Source organism: Macrobrachium rosenbergii, chromosome 59 (genome assembly GCF_040412425.1).
Source record: "Macrobrachium rosenbergii isolate ZJJX-2024 chromosome 59, ASM4041242v1, whole genome shotgun sequence".
Lineage (NCBI taxonomy): Eukaryota > Metazoa > Arthropoda > Malacostraca > Decapoda > Palaemonidae > Macrobrachium > Macrobrachium rosenbergii.
This window is the reverse complement of record NC_089799.1, coordinates 24,259,905-24,277,113: the sequence shown is the minus strand read 5'-3', so window position 1 is coordinate 24,277,113 and position 17,209 is coordinate 24,259,905. Positions and strand designations below refer to the sequence as shown.

Genomic DNA, 17,209 nt, shown 5'->3' with positions numbered 1-17,209 from the left:
CACTCCCTACATCCTCAACAGTCACTTCCATGATGACTCTCAAACTTACAACAACCCATTCTCCTGTATCATTCGGCTCAGCTGCTCTTCTACCTGTTAAAAAAATAAAAAAAAAAAACTCACTCCATCGACCCAGAACTGAATTATCTTCAGTTAGCAACTCTACTGTATATTCCATGCATGCTTTGTTGTGAGATCAATTTGCTCGTTAACCTTACGCTCTGCGTTCACTTCTACCACAGAACAACTTCTTATTCCCAATTAAGCACTCGCTTACATCCAGCTTATAATAAATTTGATTAATGTCTTCTTGATCTCTCTCACCTGACTAACTCGTCCATTCTCCTGTACACTTGTTAATTATCTCCTATGTCATACAACTGTACCTCCAATACCTTATTCCCTACTTCATTAAACCTCTCATTTCCTCATCCCCCAATTCTTAATTTCCTATAATGAAAAAAGTCAGTACTATTACTGCTGAGCAGAGACACCAATATGCAGTAAATGTGCCTCGCTGTCGAACTTCACAGTTCCAGAGGTCCTTTATTCCTCACATCGTTGGACTGTGGAACAGCTTCCCAGAGGATGTGGTGAAAGGGGAAACCAAGGTGTATTGCATTACTACCCTAATACTATTCTCCTTGCATTTTAATCTATTTGTTAATTTATTAATTAATTTTTTATGAGTAGGACCTCTTATCTCTGTATTTCCCTTTACCTCGTCTTACTTCTTCCTAATAAACATCATATTTCTTTGGAAGCTTGAATTTCAAGTCAATGGCCCCTGTGGGCTTGTTCCATATGAATAGGTTTCATCTTCTACATAATTATAATAATAGGACCAAATCCTAAATTTCACCATGCTCTTCATGAGAACTGTAGTGTGCATGTCATTAATTTTCAAGTGTGCTAACTGACGCTGACAACAGACAGCTCTTTACCGTGAAAACTGTGGAGTGGTAATCGCAAATTTCCGTTTTATGTCACGCTTCAGGAATGATTAAAATCCAGTTTATCGTTCTGCCTCGATTTCGCTTCTGCTAAGATCGCAAAGCAAAGCTTTTACGAGGTGATCGGGAGCACCAGAGTCCATCTTTATAACTTCCTCTTTTGGGGGGCAATCGTAAGCGTTAGTACTTGAATAACTGCCAAATGCTTTTCAATCAATGGTAACGGACAAAATTCTACCTCGTTTTGTTTTTCAAGCTCTCACTCTTTTAACGACCAAGTGGATCTGTTATACATAAACACACACACACACACACACACACATATATATATATATATATATATATATATATATATATATATATATATATATATATATATATATATATAATCAGTTTTCATTCAATTGTGAATTACTTAACTTTGCGTTTCTCCTCATTTTCATACTTTTACAACTATCTGGTTAATGCCTCCTTGAAGAGAGAGAGAGAGAGAGAGAGAGAGAGAGAGAGAGAGAGAGAGAGAGAGAGAGAGAGAGAGAGAGAGAGAGAGAGAGAGAGAGAGATTTTAAGCCAATAAGCCTTTTTAATTATATGAACAGCCAGTCATTCGAAAGGTGCCCCTATCCAGAAATTTGCAAAGGAATGAAAAAGAGAAGAAGCACACAAAGAGTTAAGGATTTTTTTTTAAATGAAAACCGATAAAAACACTAAAAATACACCAGTTTTAAAAACCAAGAAAAAAAGACCAGCCTGCATAACCTAAACACACATAAACCCTAAAATAAAAAGATGCCAGGAAAATCTGGAAACAAAAAATTCTTACAAGCAAGTAAAATTCTAATATTCTGTTTGAAACTGAGGTCGCCTTCATAAGCTACTTTACTATAGTAGTAACAGTATGGAGTATAGAAATGCACTCGATTGATTACCAAAACTAGGAAAGTAATCGATATCCGAGTCTTTGGATGGACACCTCGAGTATCATCAGCATGTTTCCAAGATTAATCTCCTACTCCCAGCACCAAAGCACGTTCCAGGATCTAACGCAGTTGCGGCTAGGTCTAAAAATAGTGTATTAGTAAATTCCATGATCGCATCGGTGATACAAATCCAAACTAAAAACCCCAACAATTGTGGTCAAAATACTCTTGACTACGTTACCAGAGCCAGATGAACAACAACAATAATAACACTAATTATTATAATAACAATAATAATAATAATAATAAACAAAATTCAAGTCCGGGAGCCAACAGTGACCACTACGGCAATAAAAACAACTATTAGGAAATTCACAAGACAAAACAACAATAACAACGTAAAGAAAAAAACGTAAAGAAATAGAGGAAATCTACAACAAAAACCACAGTATAATCTCGTATAAAAACACATAAAACATCTGCTGAAAAAAGAAACTTCCTTTGTTTCGATATTTTTATTTAGACGCATTACCGCACGAGCTCGTGTTTCGGGAATCACTTTCCAGGAACCGCCTAATCTTCTGAAAGTCACTAAAAATGGTATAGTTGAGTTTCCTAAAGTCTCCCTGAAGTCTCTTTGCGCAATGTTTTCCAAAAGGTGACAAAAATAAGTAAATAATAATATTAAACAAAAATTTAAAAAAAACCTGATTTTAATGAAACGATGCTGGGTATATTGAATTCACTCGGCATACTTACGAATGACCTTCAGCCCATCCCGGCTGCTAACGGTTTTCTAGTACACCTTGATGTATGTTTTTTTTTTTTTTTTTTTGCTACAGTGCTACCGCACTAACAAAAAGGGGGGGGACGACGACAGAATTTGTTCGTTTCCCTGTGCCTCAAGCGTATGTAAATCATTCTGTAGCGAAATGGACTCACGAGCATATTTTTTTTTTTCTGAAGTGTTATTACTAAAATACGATCGTCGTGATATATATTTTATTTATTTTCAGTTACTCTTGGGAGATTACAAGAGTCTGCACGTGCTTCATACTTTTACCATCATCTTCAATGACATTCTCTATTACATAAAAATGCGGTAATCTATATAGTAGTTGTTAGTGTCTGAGTTTTGTAATTCACGACAAAATGTTAATAAATCTCATTATGGCTACCTGCTCAAAAAGAAACATTTACTGTACTGTATTAGGAATATCTGTCCTAATTGAAAAGAAAGCGTCAATTGTACATCGAGGGTAATGGCTAATAGCCTAATCTAAAATTCAGAAAATAGCAATCCAAAAGTAAAAATAAATAAATAAATAAATAAATAAATAAAGAACTAACAAAGAATGTGTAGAGATATCTCTTGTTCTAGAATATATTAAATTCTGATGCACAGCCATCTTTTTTCAGGAACCGTTAACAAGAAAATGTCATTAGGTACCACTATATGCAGAAACCTATGAGAACTTAAAGCCAGCCAAAAAACATGATTTCATACTGACTCACTTTCCATGGCAGACATTAAAACGAATGTAAATTTTCATAAAGATCATGGCAGACATTAAAACGAATGCAAATTTTCATAAAGTTGCCCAAGCCTACAAAAGCATTGCTACCAACAGAGACAAAATGGCACGTGAGAATAACTTCCAAGAACAAGAGAGATAACCCGGAATCATCTCAGCCAATTTTGTCATTTCTTTAAAAAAAAACTTGAAATGGCATATCAGCATTTCTTGAACACCCTGAAAGGTGCAATATTTTTTGGGAAAAGTTACCTTTAAAAAAAAAATAATAACTCCACTGAAATAGTAATGTGCTCAATGACAAATGACCTCCTGAAACATACATATATAAGTTCTGATAAATGTGCAACACTTGATGTACTAGGCTATACCTAAGGGCAGTGAAAGACTTAAACTGGATAGGATGAAAAATTTAAATTGGATATGCTTAGAGAGGGTACGGGGAGTGGTTTAACGAGTATCTCACTACAAGAACTCTTGAACTACAGATACAAAAATTGCAGGCCGTCCTCAAAAACTGCCAATATGAAAAAAAAACAGTTATGAGTAAGGTTTTTGCACATGATACACAACTTTACCTGATTTTGGGCAACACTGATGATTTTAGGACCAAATTTGTTGATTTAGGGCAACACTGACGATGTTCGGACCAAATATGTTTACACAGTAGCCTATGACGTAACTTAGCAAGTTTTCAAGGATATATCCTAAGCTACTTTTCCTTAACATAATTTACTTTAGATTTCCATGTCCAACCTGGCCGTAGGAGTTTCGCACATCCCTCCTATCCTGATCTAGGATGTCCTTCTTACCCTTGGTACTGACGTAATTACAAATAAAACTAAGATTGGGTCGCGTACAGTACACTGAGTTCAAGACCTCCCTGAATTATTAGTTATCAAACATGGCACCACACTCTTCATACACCATCAACCAGAATCAACGGCGACTGTTGAAAATAAACCCAATTTACTCGTAAAATTCCGTTTGGAATTCTAGCGGGAACCTGGTCATTCCCTATGCGGATTACCTAGCCTAACCTAAGTCAGTGAGGTCCTAGCCCACACTACGTAACTGGCCTGGCATATACTACAGTGCAATAGAATAGGACATTGCTGAGAACTCTAAACTATAAGAGAAAAAATAATGTTTTAAACTTACATGAGTTCTCCCTGATGTCTGTCATGACCATTTAGCAGCAACACAACCGATTACAGGCACCGCCTCACCAAACTACCTACACCCCTCATAACATATACTAGGTTACTCGACAGACTTAGATCGGCCCGTACGGCTTTCTGTGATCCCAACCCGTTTACAGCTCACTAGGAGGGACATGAAAATAATTAGTAATAGTTCTAATGATAGATGCCAGCTACAGACCTTATATGTATAGACCTCAGATTATCTAAATTTATCAAATAAATATATTAAATAATATATTATTGCATTTAATATAGCATTTTACGATAAAAATTCCGTTATTTTTCTTATTACATTTTATTTTTGTGAGAAACTCTACTTAAATTTTGGAACGCTTCTCAGTGAGCTGTACTTACTATTATTGACACTTCTCAGCTGTTGCAACTTGAACCAGCGGTCAATTCTCAGCGTACATCTAAATGATCTGCATGTTCGAAACGGTAACGTTGTGTAATGCATTGCATAACTTTCATTATTTTAATTATATCTATCCGTATAACGCTATTGCTTGCTTTACAAGCTTGATATTAGAATGATAAAGTTGACTTGAGAGTTACAATGCTTAATACTTAAACGTCTGCAGTAAATAATGATTATCCTCGAATAAATAATTATTTTATCCTAGTCACGTAGGCAATTCCATTTTAAGCATTTCTGCTGTTGTTTTGTCACGTGCTTCAGAGAAGTGACGTTATATATCATTATGTAAGTCTGAACATTATCTTTCCTACGTCATATTAGGCAGCTATAATGTAAAATTATTGTTCCTGCACTTCAACAGGGATTTCTTGTTCTATATGAACATGGACAAACCGGTGTGTGTGTGTGTGTGTGTGTGTGTGTGCGGCGCGCGCGAGAGAGAGAGAGTTATGGTGATTTTTCATAAATCACGAGCTCACTGAAGTTTGTGTATCATTTGAAATTAGAGTTTTGTAAGGTCTATACAACCAAATGTTACCTGTAACAATCAAACAGCAATCAGGTATATATATATATATATATATATATATATATATATATATATATATATATATATATATATATATATATATATATATATATTTTTTTTTTTTATCTAGGTCAACTATTTTGTAATTGGTTTGATTATCTATTTGTGTTTTTCTCCTCGCCAAAAATTTGGTCATAACTGCGAGCAGCAAGTCATGAGATAAGCAGGCACATAATCCACTGCCAACATATTCTCCAAACCTTGAACAAGGGCACAGCGGCCTCTTGTTTTTTCCTTCTCTCACTCTCTAACAGGATCTAAACTGCAGGGTCTGAGCGGGTGCAAAGACAAAAACACGTGCAGTTGAAGGAAGAATCGTTACGCTGACTTGAACGGCATGGTTTAATTGGTTTTCCCCTGAGTACGTGAGACTTTGGCAGACGGGAAGCATAATCGCTGACCAAAGTACAGCATGTAGCCTTGTACGAATAGATTTTTTTTATCACTAATGTTTTTCAGTACTACGTCTTGACTCCAACCTCACAACCATAAAAAATCTCTATATCGTTACATTAAATTGAAAGACTAAATGAATGTGCTAAATGGTCATTTTCTCGTGTTAATGAAAAATGACCGTACACTACCTTCGAAATCATCAAATGAGGATTGTTCCACTTCTTGTTTGATATGATAAAACAGAAAATTCGCACCTTCAAACACATAAAGGAAATTTATGACTATGTCAATTAATTAGTGATCATCGATATTTATATAAAAAAATCTCACAATTAAGCATAGGGAGGTCAGATTAGCGGGCGTGCTTGATTACGGTAAGCTAAACTTTCCTGTGTATGGGAAAAAATTCATTTTTAAAGTCAGCATAAGTTGAACGGATTCATTTTACTTTATTTGTTTATTTATCCATTTATTTATTTATTTGCCTCAAACCAGGTGTATGAAGGCAAGGTACTATTATCATCGTCCAAGAAGAAGAAAACTCAACAGAAAACATTGGAATTATTTAGTAAATTTAGTATATACTATACAAATAGGTAGCCTATCGTAATATATCCGGTTTATAATTTAATGCCTTTTGTTTTTATATAACAGTAAACCATTATTTAGATGAGTGTAATTTTATTAAATTTGTTTTAAAAGGCCAAAGATTTTGGTGTTGATTTCTAATCACCTTACCCGCCAAATGTTTGTTTACATTTGAGGTACTGGTTGCTAGGTCGAGAGTTTACGCGGGCAATTTAGTAAGCGAGGAACCATGCCTTGTTCCGATAAATTTGACCCTGAGTTACTAACAGATTTACTTCCATTTTATTACAATCGCTTATTCCCATATGAACAGTATTATCGGTGGCTGAGTTATGGAGGTGGTATGTATCTTTGAATTTACTTATAATGTACGTTGTAGCCGTAAGTTGTTTGGTGGCACAGCGCAAACTAGCTTTTTACTTCATAATTGTTAACTGTTAAATTTCGTATCTAGCACATTATTCAGCAAGGTTACGGTATCACACTTTGAATTTGCTTTGTCAGGTTCAAACTCTACTTTGGGGGGTTCCATCCCCCCCTCCCCGCCCTCCCGGTCCTGGTCGTTTCGGCCGTAGGTCACTTGGGCCGTAACACCCAAAACAATGTAAGACGTTATGTTTATGGTTTTATGGTATTTACCATTAGTATTTCATGTTTTACGTACATCCCCAAGGGCCTGGTACTAAACACGGCGCCCATTTTGCACGTAAACTTGCTTACGGCCGAAACGACCTGAATGCCTCCCGCCCAGGTGTGATGTTAGGATACAAGGAAAGGTTAGGTTTGTTTTCGTCATGCGTGTTGACTTAGGATTAACCTAGTCCTCTTAGTTGTTAGCTTATAATTTTACAAGCCCATAATTGAGCTTAATGAGGAAATTCTGTTTACAGGCTACCCTTAGAAACTTTTCTTTGCTTTTAATCATCTGCCGTACATGATGGCATTTTGAAGGGGTCGGGTGTCAGAGGGTGGCTGTGAAGCTCCAGTGTCCAGGTCAGGGCACATCTCCCTAGGATAAGTTAGGATAAGGGAAGTATACCCTAGGCTATGTAAAGATGTGTCAGTGTTGACATAGCCTAGCCTATGTCTTTGTTCTGCTTTTTATCAGGATGAAACGCATGGAAATAATGTGAGGAATTCAAGTGTATGCTGGACCTACTTGCAGGCTACCTGTAGTTTTTCTAATAGCTTAGCCTACTTTGCTTCATTTTCTTAATAAATACTTAGGCTAGTAGAGTTTTCTTCATCTTCTTAATAGATACTTAGGCTAGTAGAGTTTCTTTAGGCTCCACAAATCCCCTTCTATATCCTAGTGGGCTAACGTAGGTCTACCTAACCTTCCAGAAATTACGGTACCATGTCCTTAGGCACTAGGCTAGTTTCCATATTGTTACAAAGGAAAAGTTAGTCTGAAAGTTGGCCACCAATGTATGCCCATTGGCCATTATTTGACACCATGTGAAAAGTAACATTCAGTCTGTAAAGAGGGCAACTAAGTCAGGCCAGGCATTGAGTTTGATTTGTTAGGCTAAGTTGTTCTTTCGAGGGTTTACTGTATTTGGGGTTTGTTAATGTGTGGGACAGTGTTACTGTATATTTTTTGGTATTTTAGCCTTAGTTTATACTGTACCTGATTCTTTAGTTGGTTGTGCATGTAAAACTACAGCGATGCATGCCATTCAGATGCATTGCTTACAGCACTAGCAATAGGTTCCTGTATAAAAAAATATATATTTACTGTCATAGTTTTTAAAGTGAAACACAGTAGATTTTAGGCTGGAAACTTTCCTTGGCTTGCATAGCCTATTTAGCTAGGATATTTTTAGTGGTTTTACCCAGTATTACAAAGTATATTATATTTTATTTTTAATAATGGTAAAGCAATCTGGTGACATCAAACAAGTGAGCAGTAACTTGGAATATAATTAAAATTTACTGTACTTTTACAAAAAGTTTTCCCAAGTTATGGCAGATTAAGAAAATGCACTATTCATTTATTTGTAGAAATTATGTTACATTTCATGGTGCTCTCGTAGTACTGTATAGAGAAATATGTCAGTGAAAAAATAATTTGTTGATAACAGTGAATACTGCATTAATAATCTTGCATTTAAGTGTTCATTTTTAAGAATTTAGTCATATCTTGCCTCAAAACAATTTCACATTAAGTGTTGTGTGGGTGTATGAGAGAGAGAGAGATGCTGTACTATATTCTTTTTAGCTTTATGACCAAACGTCCCAACCTTAAGATTAACAATATTGGGAGAATGATGGTGTGAACAGTTATTACACTGTATAAAAGATAATAGGCCATTAGATAGTTTAGTCTTTTTGCTAAATTTATGAGTTATATTGTGTTTAAACCAGATCTTCATTCTTGACTTTAAAACTATTATATACTCCTAATTTTTGTCAAGTGATGGATTTTGCATTTAGAGTATAAGAAAGTTGAAATAGTAGGTCTTGGATTCTCTTTATGAATGCTTTTTAAGACGGTGTTAAAGCATCACCAGTCACCTGAGTAAAATTTATGTGTTATTAATTGTGTGTAAGCCAGTGAAAGGAAAATTCTTCTTTATGCTATTTGGTTGTTCTCTCTAGTGTATCTTCTCTTATAGCTATTGCATAAGAATAAATCTTCAACTTTTTAAGAATTAATTTATGCTACAAACATATTTCCAGTTCCGAAGACCTACTTCCCATATCGAGAGTTCTCCTTCACGCTGGCAGATGACATCTATGTTCGATACCAGTCTTTCAAGGATCATGAGGAAATGGAAAAGGAAATTAAAAGACAGAAACCTCACAAGATTGACATTGGAGCAGTCTATAATTTCAGGTTTGGATTTTTAAGTAATTGTTATTTTTTAGCTTCCTGGAGTTATAAGCTCAAGTGAGTATTTTTGATCAAAGGATTACTGGTATATGTAATTATGAATGTCTGTGTCTTTTTTTCTGACATGAACTTTTCACATTTTCATCTGCTCCAGAACAACCCAGTCAATTCATCTAGCTAACTGGGCGTAAATCTTCTTTGTGGAAGGGCAATTCAAGTTTCTTCAAATGGGGATCCATTTAGGAAATACTGTAATGAAAATAGGGTTGTATCATAAAAAACGTCTAAAAGTCCTGGGCCAGAAACTACAGAACTTGTGTGAAAATCTTACTTAGTAAAGATTCAGGTGTACTCAAACCATGGCCCCTTTGGCCAGTTGATTCCACAGTAAACCCAAAGTTGTGCACTGGAATATGTAAACAAATCTTCAGAAATCATCTCAGGAACTACAGAGCTTCAGTTTGTCAAACCAGCATAAAGTTATCCTTGTGAAGTGTAGATTCAAGTATTATCCAGGGACTAGGGTGGAGCCACAATAGGGGTACAAAGTTTTATGCAGGAATAAGTACCTGTAAGCAAAATGATTCATTATATACTGTGCTTGCAAGTGGAGCATTGACTATTTATTATTCCTTTTTTTATTGTATATATAAAGATGCAGCCTTTAAATTTTTGTAGTGCACCATTTTGCATAGTCAGCATTGGCCCCAAAAATTTGTGTAAACATAGTCTTTAGCTTTTTGTAGGAAATGATAGCTCCATTTGACAAAAAGTGATCCAGCTTTCCTGTTTATATATTAGGTCTACCAGCTGGATGTTCAAGACACTAATTTCCACTTTCTTAATGGTTATCAGAAAATGGTCTTTCCAGTACAGTTCTTGAAACCATCGTATTGTCACCATTCTCATCTACTAATTGGTTACAGGTTTCTTGTCTTAGATAAAGGCAGAATTTTTTATGTTTTAAGGTAAATACTTGAGAATACTGGTATTCCCTATTTCGTTGTGAAACAATTTCATTTGCATTTGTATAGCACACTACTGTACTGGTACTCTACAAAATAGAGAATACCGAGTTAAATTTTCACATGAGCAGTACTGCACAGAGGTTGTCACCTTATCCCTTGTGACTTCTATCTCGTCTTATTTATACAGTTTCTGAATGAATTTGTGGTGTTTTTGTACACATTAGTTGTAGGATATGCAAACATTTTAATCATCATTATACTTAGTTTCAAAATATTTCAGTTGAGAGAAAGAGGCATGGTGTTTTTTGCTTGAGGTTGCTGCCATTGTGGAAATTTTATTTATATAACTTTTACCTGTTTCATAAAAGATGGTAAATTATTTATAGAAATTCTTCATAGTTTCAGCATTAGGCTAGTTCTGTCTTATTGGTTATAGATATCCACATAGTTAATTTTTTTTATTCTAGTTCTTGGATATGCTGAACCTAATGGGTTAAGCACTGTTGCACTAACTACAGTATTTTCTCACTGAGTTTGTTTCCTGCTGCAGACAACACTTGCTTTTATTATGTTTACTTAATGTTACTAATTGTTTTGCTAGGAGGAAGAGTGTCATTTTGACTTCATGAGCCTTCAAGACAACAGGTTGATTTGAGATACTGAGGCTGGATGTTTTAATACACTTGATAAAAGTAGAGGGGATAGCATGGCACACCCAGTGTCAGTAGGGGAAAGGTTCCCAGTGACCATATTCTGATAAAAGCAGAGGGGATAGCATGGCACACCCAGTTTCAGTAGGGGAAAGGTTCCCACTGACCATATTCTCAGTAGATGAAAATCACACCCAATATCATATCCTACATGTTTTGTTTCAGTAGACACTAGTTGACATTCAACTTGAACTGTAGATAGTATTCCAGTGCTTGTGATGATGTCATATACTGTAGAGACAAAGCCTGAACAAGTCACTTGGATGGCAGAAAGATCAAAATGAAAAGTTTGCTGACAAAGCCTGAACAAGCCACTTGGATGCCAGAAAGATCAAAATGAAAAGTTTGCTGATTTACATTCTATTTAAACTTGTGATGCCATACAAACATCCACTTCTAAGAGAAGTTATAACAGAGGTAAATGTTTTCATTCGTAACAAGTAGCATGGAAACTTAAACATATTTGCATGTATATAATTATAGTAGGTAGATTCTTGCAGCTGAGAAAGGATAACAAGTCACACCAGACCAGTAAACATATACAAATTAATTTGCTGTGGTTTATATGAAAGATTGCAGAAAAGAACATCAATACCAGCTGACCAGGAACTTTATCCAGGTTTAAAAAGCCACTAGCTAGAAATTGTCTATCCTTATATCTTTTTGGTATGATCTACATTCAGATTGGGTTCCATGCTGCACAGGACTCAAACCAAGACTCATGTCTCACAATGGTGGCTTTATTCCTGGATTACTGCTCATTTTCTATAACTCCCATAATATCTAGAGTTTTTGAATATCTTGTGGCAAAACATTTGAATACTTATGCAGAAAGCAATTATCTATATCCTAGTTGGTATTTGGTTTTTGCAAGATCCTTGGTGCTTTTATGTTCTTTCAATTTACCAGTGTCATACACAAATCCATAGATTCTGTTCATGAATTTCTTCATGATTTGTCTATACATTTGTTCTGCTCTTGACTGTGTTAGTCATTGGTCCCTTGCTTTCAAACTTAGATGGGAGTTGGTGGACCATGTCGTAATAATTTATTATAATTGATTTTGGCACTATAGTGACTACATTAATGTAATCTTGTGTGTTCTCCAGACATGTGGTGTGACCTTAAAAACAAGTTTATTGCTTATGCAGGTGATGTCAGAGAGAAGCTGTGGACTATTACTTAGTACTGTACTGTACAGTGTTATAATTGCTGAAGAGTCCTATTGAGACTACAGGAATGTAATCTTCGGTGCTTCCAAATATGTGCTGTGTCCATGAAAGCAAGCATATTGCTTATGCAGATTATACCACTCTCTTTTCATCAGTCCCATCTCCTGACTATAGAGCTTTGGTTGCTGGCTCCTTTTAACAAAGATTTAGTGCAAATGATGGTGTATGAAGGTAAACCCTAACAAAATTCAAAGTATGATTTTAGCAGGTCTATGGCACTGTTTCTTCTTACCCAGATCTTTTTACTGACGTGGGTTCTTTAACTAAATGCAACTGAATTAAAAGTCTAGTGTCATTCTTGACTGAAAATTCACTTTTGAGAAACTTCATCCATTGCACAAAGAACTGGCATACTGAGAGTCTTTCTAGATTTTAGACTTGTCTAAAGAAAATTTTTTAATATGTTTATTCATCTAAGTTTTGAATGTTGCTCCCTGCTTGGTGGTCAGAAGCTGACTCAAATCTTAATATGTTGGAGAACAAAAATTGAGCTCTGTCGAATTTCTTATACCTAATCTTTGATATTAATCTCTGGCACCATTGTTCAGTTAGTTCATTGTGCTGCATTAGGTATTTGATCATTATTATCCTTTGCATTCTAATCTTTGTAGACTATGCCATCCACCATGTAATACTAGATATGCTGTCAGTTCTAACAGTCATGCCTTTTCTTATGTAAGGGTCAATACCACTTTTCTTGAAGTTTTACTCCCATAGTGACCAAAATCATGGAATGATTTTCATAATCCTGTATTTTAGTTAAGTTGCTGGAACTTCAGAAGTTCAAAGTTGGTGCAAATGCTTTTGTATCTAGTTGACTTGGTTTTCATCACAATTTTAGTTATTTACTTTTTATTTCTTTCATAATTTATTCTTTACTTCTCAGTTTCCTTTTTTCTGCTGGACTGTTTTCCGTGTTGGGACTCTTGGGCTTCTAGCATGCTGCTTTTCCAGCTAGTATCGGAACTGGGCTTATAATGGTAACGTGGTTCTAGAGTTCATTCAAAGAAAGCTTTTTGTGCTAGCTGATAATGTCAGCATAGGAAAGTACGTCCGACTTTCAGAGCAGTTCTTGAACTGAAAGACCTCTAAGGATATTTGTGAATCATGAAGCGCTTATCTACAAGCTAAGATTATTGGGAATTGGTTGATCTTTTATTAATATTGTAAATTAATTTTTAATTGGCAGAACCCTAAGGATGTGTGTTGATGGTGAGTATAGTAGCTTACTTATGTCATTTCAGGTGTTCCTCGAGGTAGTGTTCTTGGCCCTTTAATATTTATATTATCTAGACTGGTGACATGTGGCAAGGTGTCAAGAACAAACTGATTGCATATGCCAGTGATGCTACTTTTTTTGGCTGTTGTCCCATCTCTGCACCTTAAATCTGTGGTTGCAAAATCCTTGAGTAGAGATCTGGCATGTATTCATGAGTGGAGTAGGCTTTGGGGCATGAAGATCAACCCGTCTAAAACTTGAGATATATTAGTTATTCGATCCAGAATAGTTTTGCCTTTGCCTCCTGACTTACGCTTAGATGTATGGTATTAAATGACAGTGACGTAAGATCTTAGATGTGACATTTGAGAAGCATATTTGTAATATTGCTTCCTCTCCTCAAAAAGTTGGTATCTTGTAGAAATATATTAGAATGCTTTGGGACGAAGTTATTATATCTAAGTTTTTAACACTTTTCTTCTTCCTTCTTTGGAATATTGTTCTCCATGTTCTCCATTGTGGCCTTCTGGTTCTGACTGTCATCTCAAACTCTTGGGTAGAGTGAGTTCATTATGTTTGTTGCATGAAGTATGTACTACAGTGCCAACAATCCTCTGCACTCTGCTTTACCTGATCTGGCTGTCTTTGCTCACAACAGGCAGGCTGTTGTTGCAAAGTGTGTTGTTTTTAGAGCAGTAAAATACTCTGTTTGCTTGAGTTTTTTCTTGGGTACCAATAAAATGTTGAATAATTTACCTAGGACATAAACTGAAGCAAAGTTATTCCTGATCTCTCCTGACATCTGAATTTCAGCTGTGTTGGTTTTATTTCCTGACCTCTCACATTTATTTATCACCTCATCCTGTTACTCGTCTCCCTCTGCAGGCTGATTTCCCTTTGTTGACTGTCCATAAGGGTTTCAGCTGAAGATTTAAGGAAAGAAAGAAAGAAAAACACTGTTGGTAGGTAAAGTCTTTGCTTTGTACTATTCAGCCGAGTTGTCTGGAAAATAAGCACATATGAAATCTTTGGAAGGTTCTGGACCTTTTCACTGTAACTTCATTGACTTCGTTGGGCAAGGGTTGGAGAGGTTTCAAACCTCCAGGAACGTGAAGACACTCATAGCGGTTATCCAGAAGGCCTCGGAGGTAGCAGCTTTTCAGAACTTATGCCAGTAAACTTAATCAGGCCATGTGGAGCTTGTTTTGTTTGTATAGTTATAGCAGTGTTGACTGGGAGGACTCCACCATATTGTTAATTGCTGACATTATTTTAGGGTAGTACAGGAAGTTGTCTGTCGCCTTCATCAAGGGATAATAGTCCACAGTATTGCACAACACACTTCACCATTACTTCTTTGGCTTCCATCTTGAGTTATTACAAGGACCTCTTCCTCTGCCCAGTGTGCATCACTAATATCAGTCTCCTGTTGGCTAAGGCATGTTATTCTGAGAGCCTATGGTCGTGTAATAGATGGCAAAGAAAAACACGGAAGCTTGTAAGCCCACAAAGTCAGAGCGCGCTCTACTTCTGTTGTCTTTAAGCATAAGTTAGTTTTTTCTTCTGTTTTATGTACAAGTACCTGAAGATGCTAGTTTAACTTGATTACTTTTTCTGTTATAAAGACTCTCAGAATTGGACTGACTTGTATTATTTGGGACTGTAGTCACAGGAGGTTATTTTCCTTATAACTTATCACCTTTCAGTCAGGGCTTATAATTAATCATCACCTTTTTTTCATAATGCTGTCTAGAGTCTTTGGGCATCCAGTGTTATTACTTACTTGGATTCTGACTCATTCTAGTCCCCAAGTAGATCCCAGAATCATAGTCTTACACAAATGTGCTGGGGCAGCCAGCATCTGAACCTCCTGCCTGAATAGCAATTTAGGAATATACTGTACTGTTTGTGATTGTTAGGACTACAATGCAACAAACATTATATATTTTTTTTATAAAACAATATATACAGTATATATTTTTTTTTCATACAAACCCACCAGTCATACAGGAAGTGCTTTCTTCCCATCGCACAGACTCAAACATAGTATGCATAAAAATGAGGAAGGCAGTAGAGACCCTTTAGTATCCAGATGGCACATGTGTAGGCAAACTACCCTCTTGTGGCTGATAGACAAAAGACTATGGACTTTGGAACATTCTGGATATAAATATGTATGATTGATGGGACTGTATGGAAAACCTTGTTTTATATAAGCTACTTACCAAGTAATTACATAGCTATTAGTTTCTATTAACTGGCAGCTAGAATTTTGAAATTCGCGGTAGCGCTATTTTTGTTTTGGCTAGGGGAGTGACTCCGCCCACTTTCGGGGTAAGAGAGGAACCAGCTTAGCAAACGAGCTCAATATGTTTATGCTGGCTGATGGCTGTGGTTACAGTGATTGGCAGCAGCAGTTGTTTGGAATTTCTCTTCTCTGTTGATCTTGGATCATTGGTGAAGTATTTGCTTTATGGTACCCTTTTCGGCACAATTAGTTATGGTCAGGTTTTCTCTGAAGACTAGTATTACCGATTTTGACAATTATTTGGATTTTCTTTGACTCGACTCGTCAGTATGTCCGACTTGGGCTCTCAAAGTGTTCGGTATTGCAGTAATGGCTGCAATACGAGACTGACTAAAGCTTGCTATGACCCTCATACTCTCTGTACTTCTTGCAGGGGACAAATATGTTCCCCTGATTTGACCTGTAATGAATGTGTCTCTTGGGATCCTAAAATGTGGAAGACCTTTAATAGTCATTTGACGAAATTAGACAGGGATAAAAAGAGAAAAGCAGCGGTAGAGTAGTAGTAAGACTTTAGCTAGTCAGGTGTCGGCAAAATCTTTGTCTGATAATTCTGATTCTTTATCCTTTGTTCCACCTGATCCCATGTCTCAATCTGTACCAATTACTCCACACCCTGGCTCCCTTACTTCCAATCCCAACCTCATTACCAACCTTGAGTCGAGAATTAATATTAAATTTGGGTTACTTGTTGACACGATGGAGAAATTTGGTGCTTCTGTTAAAGTCCTAATGGACAAAGTGAGTGTGAAAGGTGATAGTGAAGTGTTAGTGAAGGAGGTGGCTGTCTGTCCCGCCAATTCTTCTAGGCCAAGGTCCCTGGCAAACTCCCCTAAACCTGGGAGGAGCCAAACTGGCAGCCCAAAGGAGGTCGGTGGGGTCTGCCTGTTGCCGATTCCCAGGTTATGACAGAGCTCTGCTGGAAAGGTGTCTCTATGGAAGTGGATCGTCTTTGATCTAGTATTTCCAGCAGTGACTCCAGTCCTAGACACCAATGGCAAGGCGAATCTTGTCCTCTGAAGAGACGTGCCCCAGGTGCTTCTCAACCTTCTGCAGTTCCTATAAAGAAGTTTAAAGAGACTTCTCCAGAATGTCTTCCTTCCTGTAGCTTCTGGGACAGTCTGGAACATTTCTCCCAGGATCAACCAGTGTTAGTGGGACAAGTTCAGCCCTCTAAGCACGCTACTTCTCGGAAGTGCTCTTTTGCATCGAGAACTTCGTCTTCTTCTAAGCGTCCATCTTTTGCTTCGGAGGACTTGCTGAGACAGATAGTGATGTCGGAATGCTAGCCCATGTGCCCAACTCCTGTTCGTGTAGCACCTGTACAATCTT

General features: G+C 36.7%; 2 protein-coding genes across 2 annotated transcripts in view; one reads left to right on the top strand and one right to left on the bottom strand.

Moving 5' to 3' along the window:
* The window catches only part of Hmgcr (HMG coenzyme A reductase), a 110,066-nt gene extending 105,332 nt beyond the window's left edge, over nucleotides 1–4,734 (bottom strand). The window contains exon 1 of the mRNA XM_067102161.1: nucleotides 4,570–4,734. Coding sequence (XP_066958262.1) covers nucleotides 4,570–4,600 — 31 coding nt within the window. The 5' untranslated portion in view covers nucleotides 4,601–4,734. The remainder of the gene's footprint in view (nucleotides 1–4,569) is intronic.
* A 2,033-nt stretch (nucleotides 4,735–6,767) lies between these two features.
* Nucleotides 6,768–17,209, top strand: part of DNApol-alpha50 (DNA primase small subunit) — a 44,565-nt gene continuing 34,123 nt past the window's right edge. Inside the window, exons 1-2 of the mRNA XM_067102233.1 lie at nucleotides 6,768–6,945; nucleotides 9,287–9,443. Of these exons, the coding sequence (XP_066958334.1) occupies nucleotides 6,834–6,945; nucleotides 9,287–9,443 (269 nt within the window). The 5' untranslated portion in view covers nucleotides 6,768–6,833. The remainder of the gene's footprint in view (nucleotides 6,946–9,286; nucleotides 9,444–17,209) is intronic.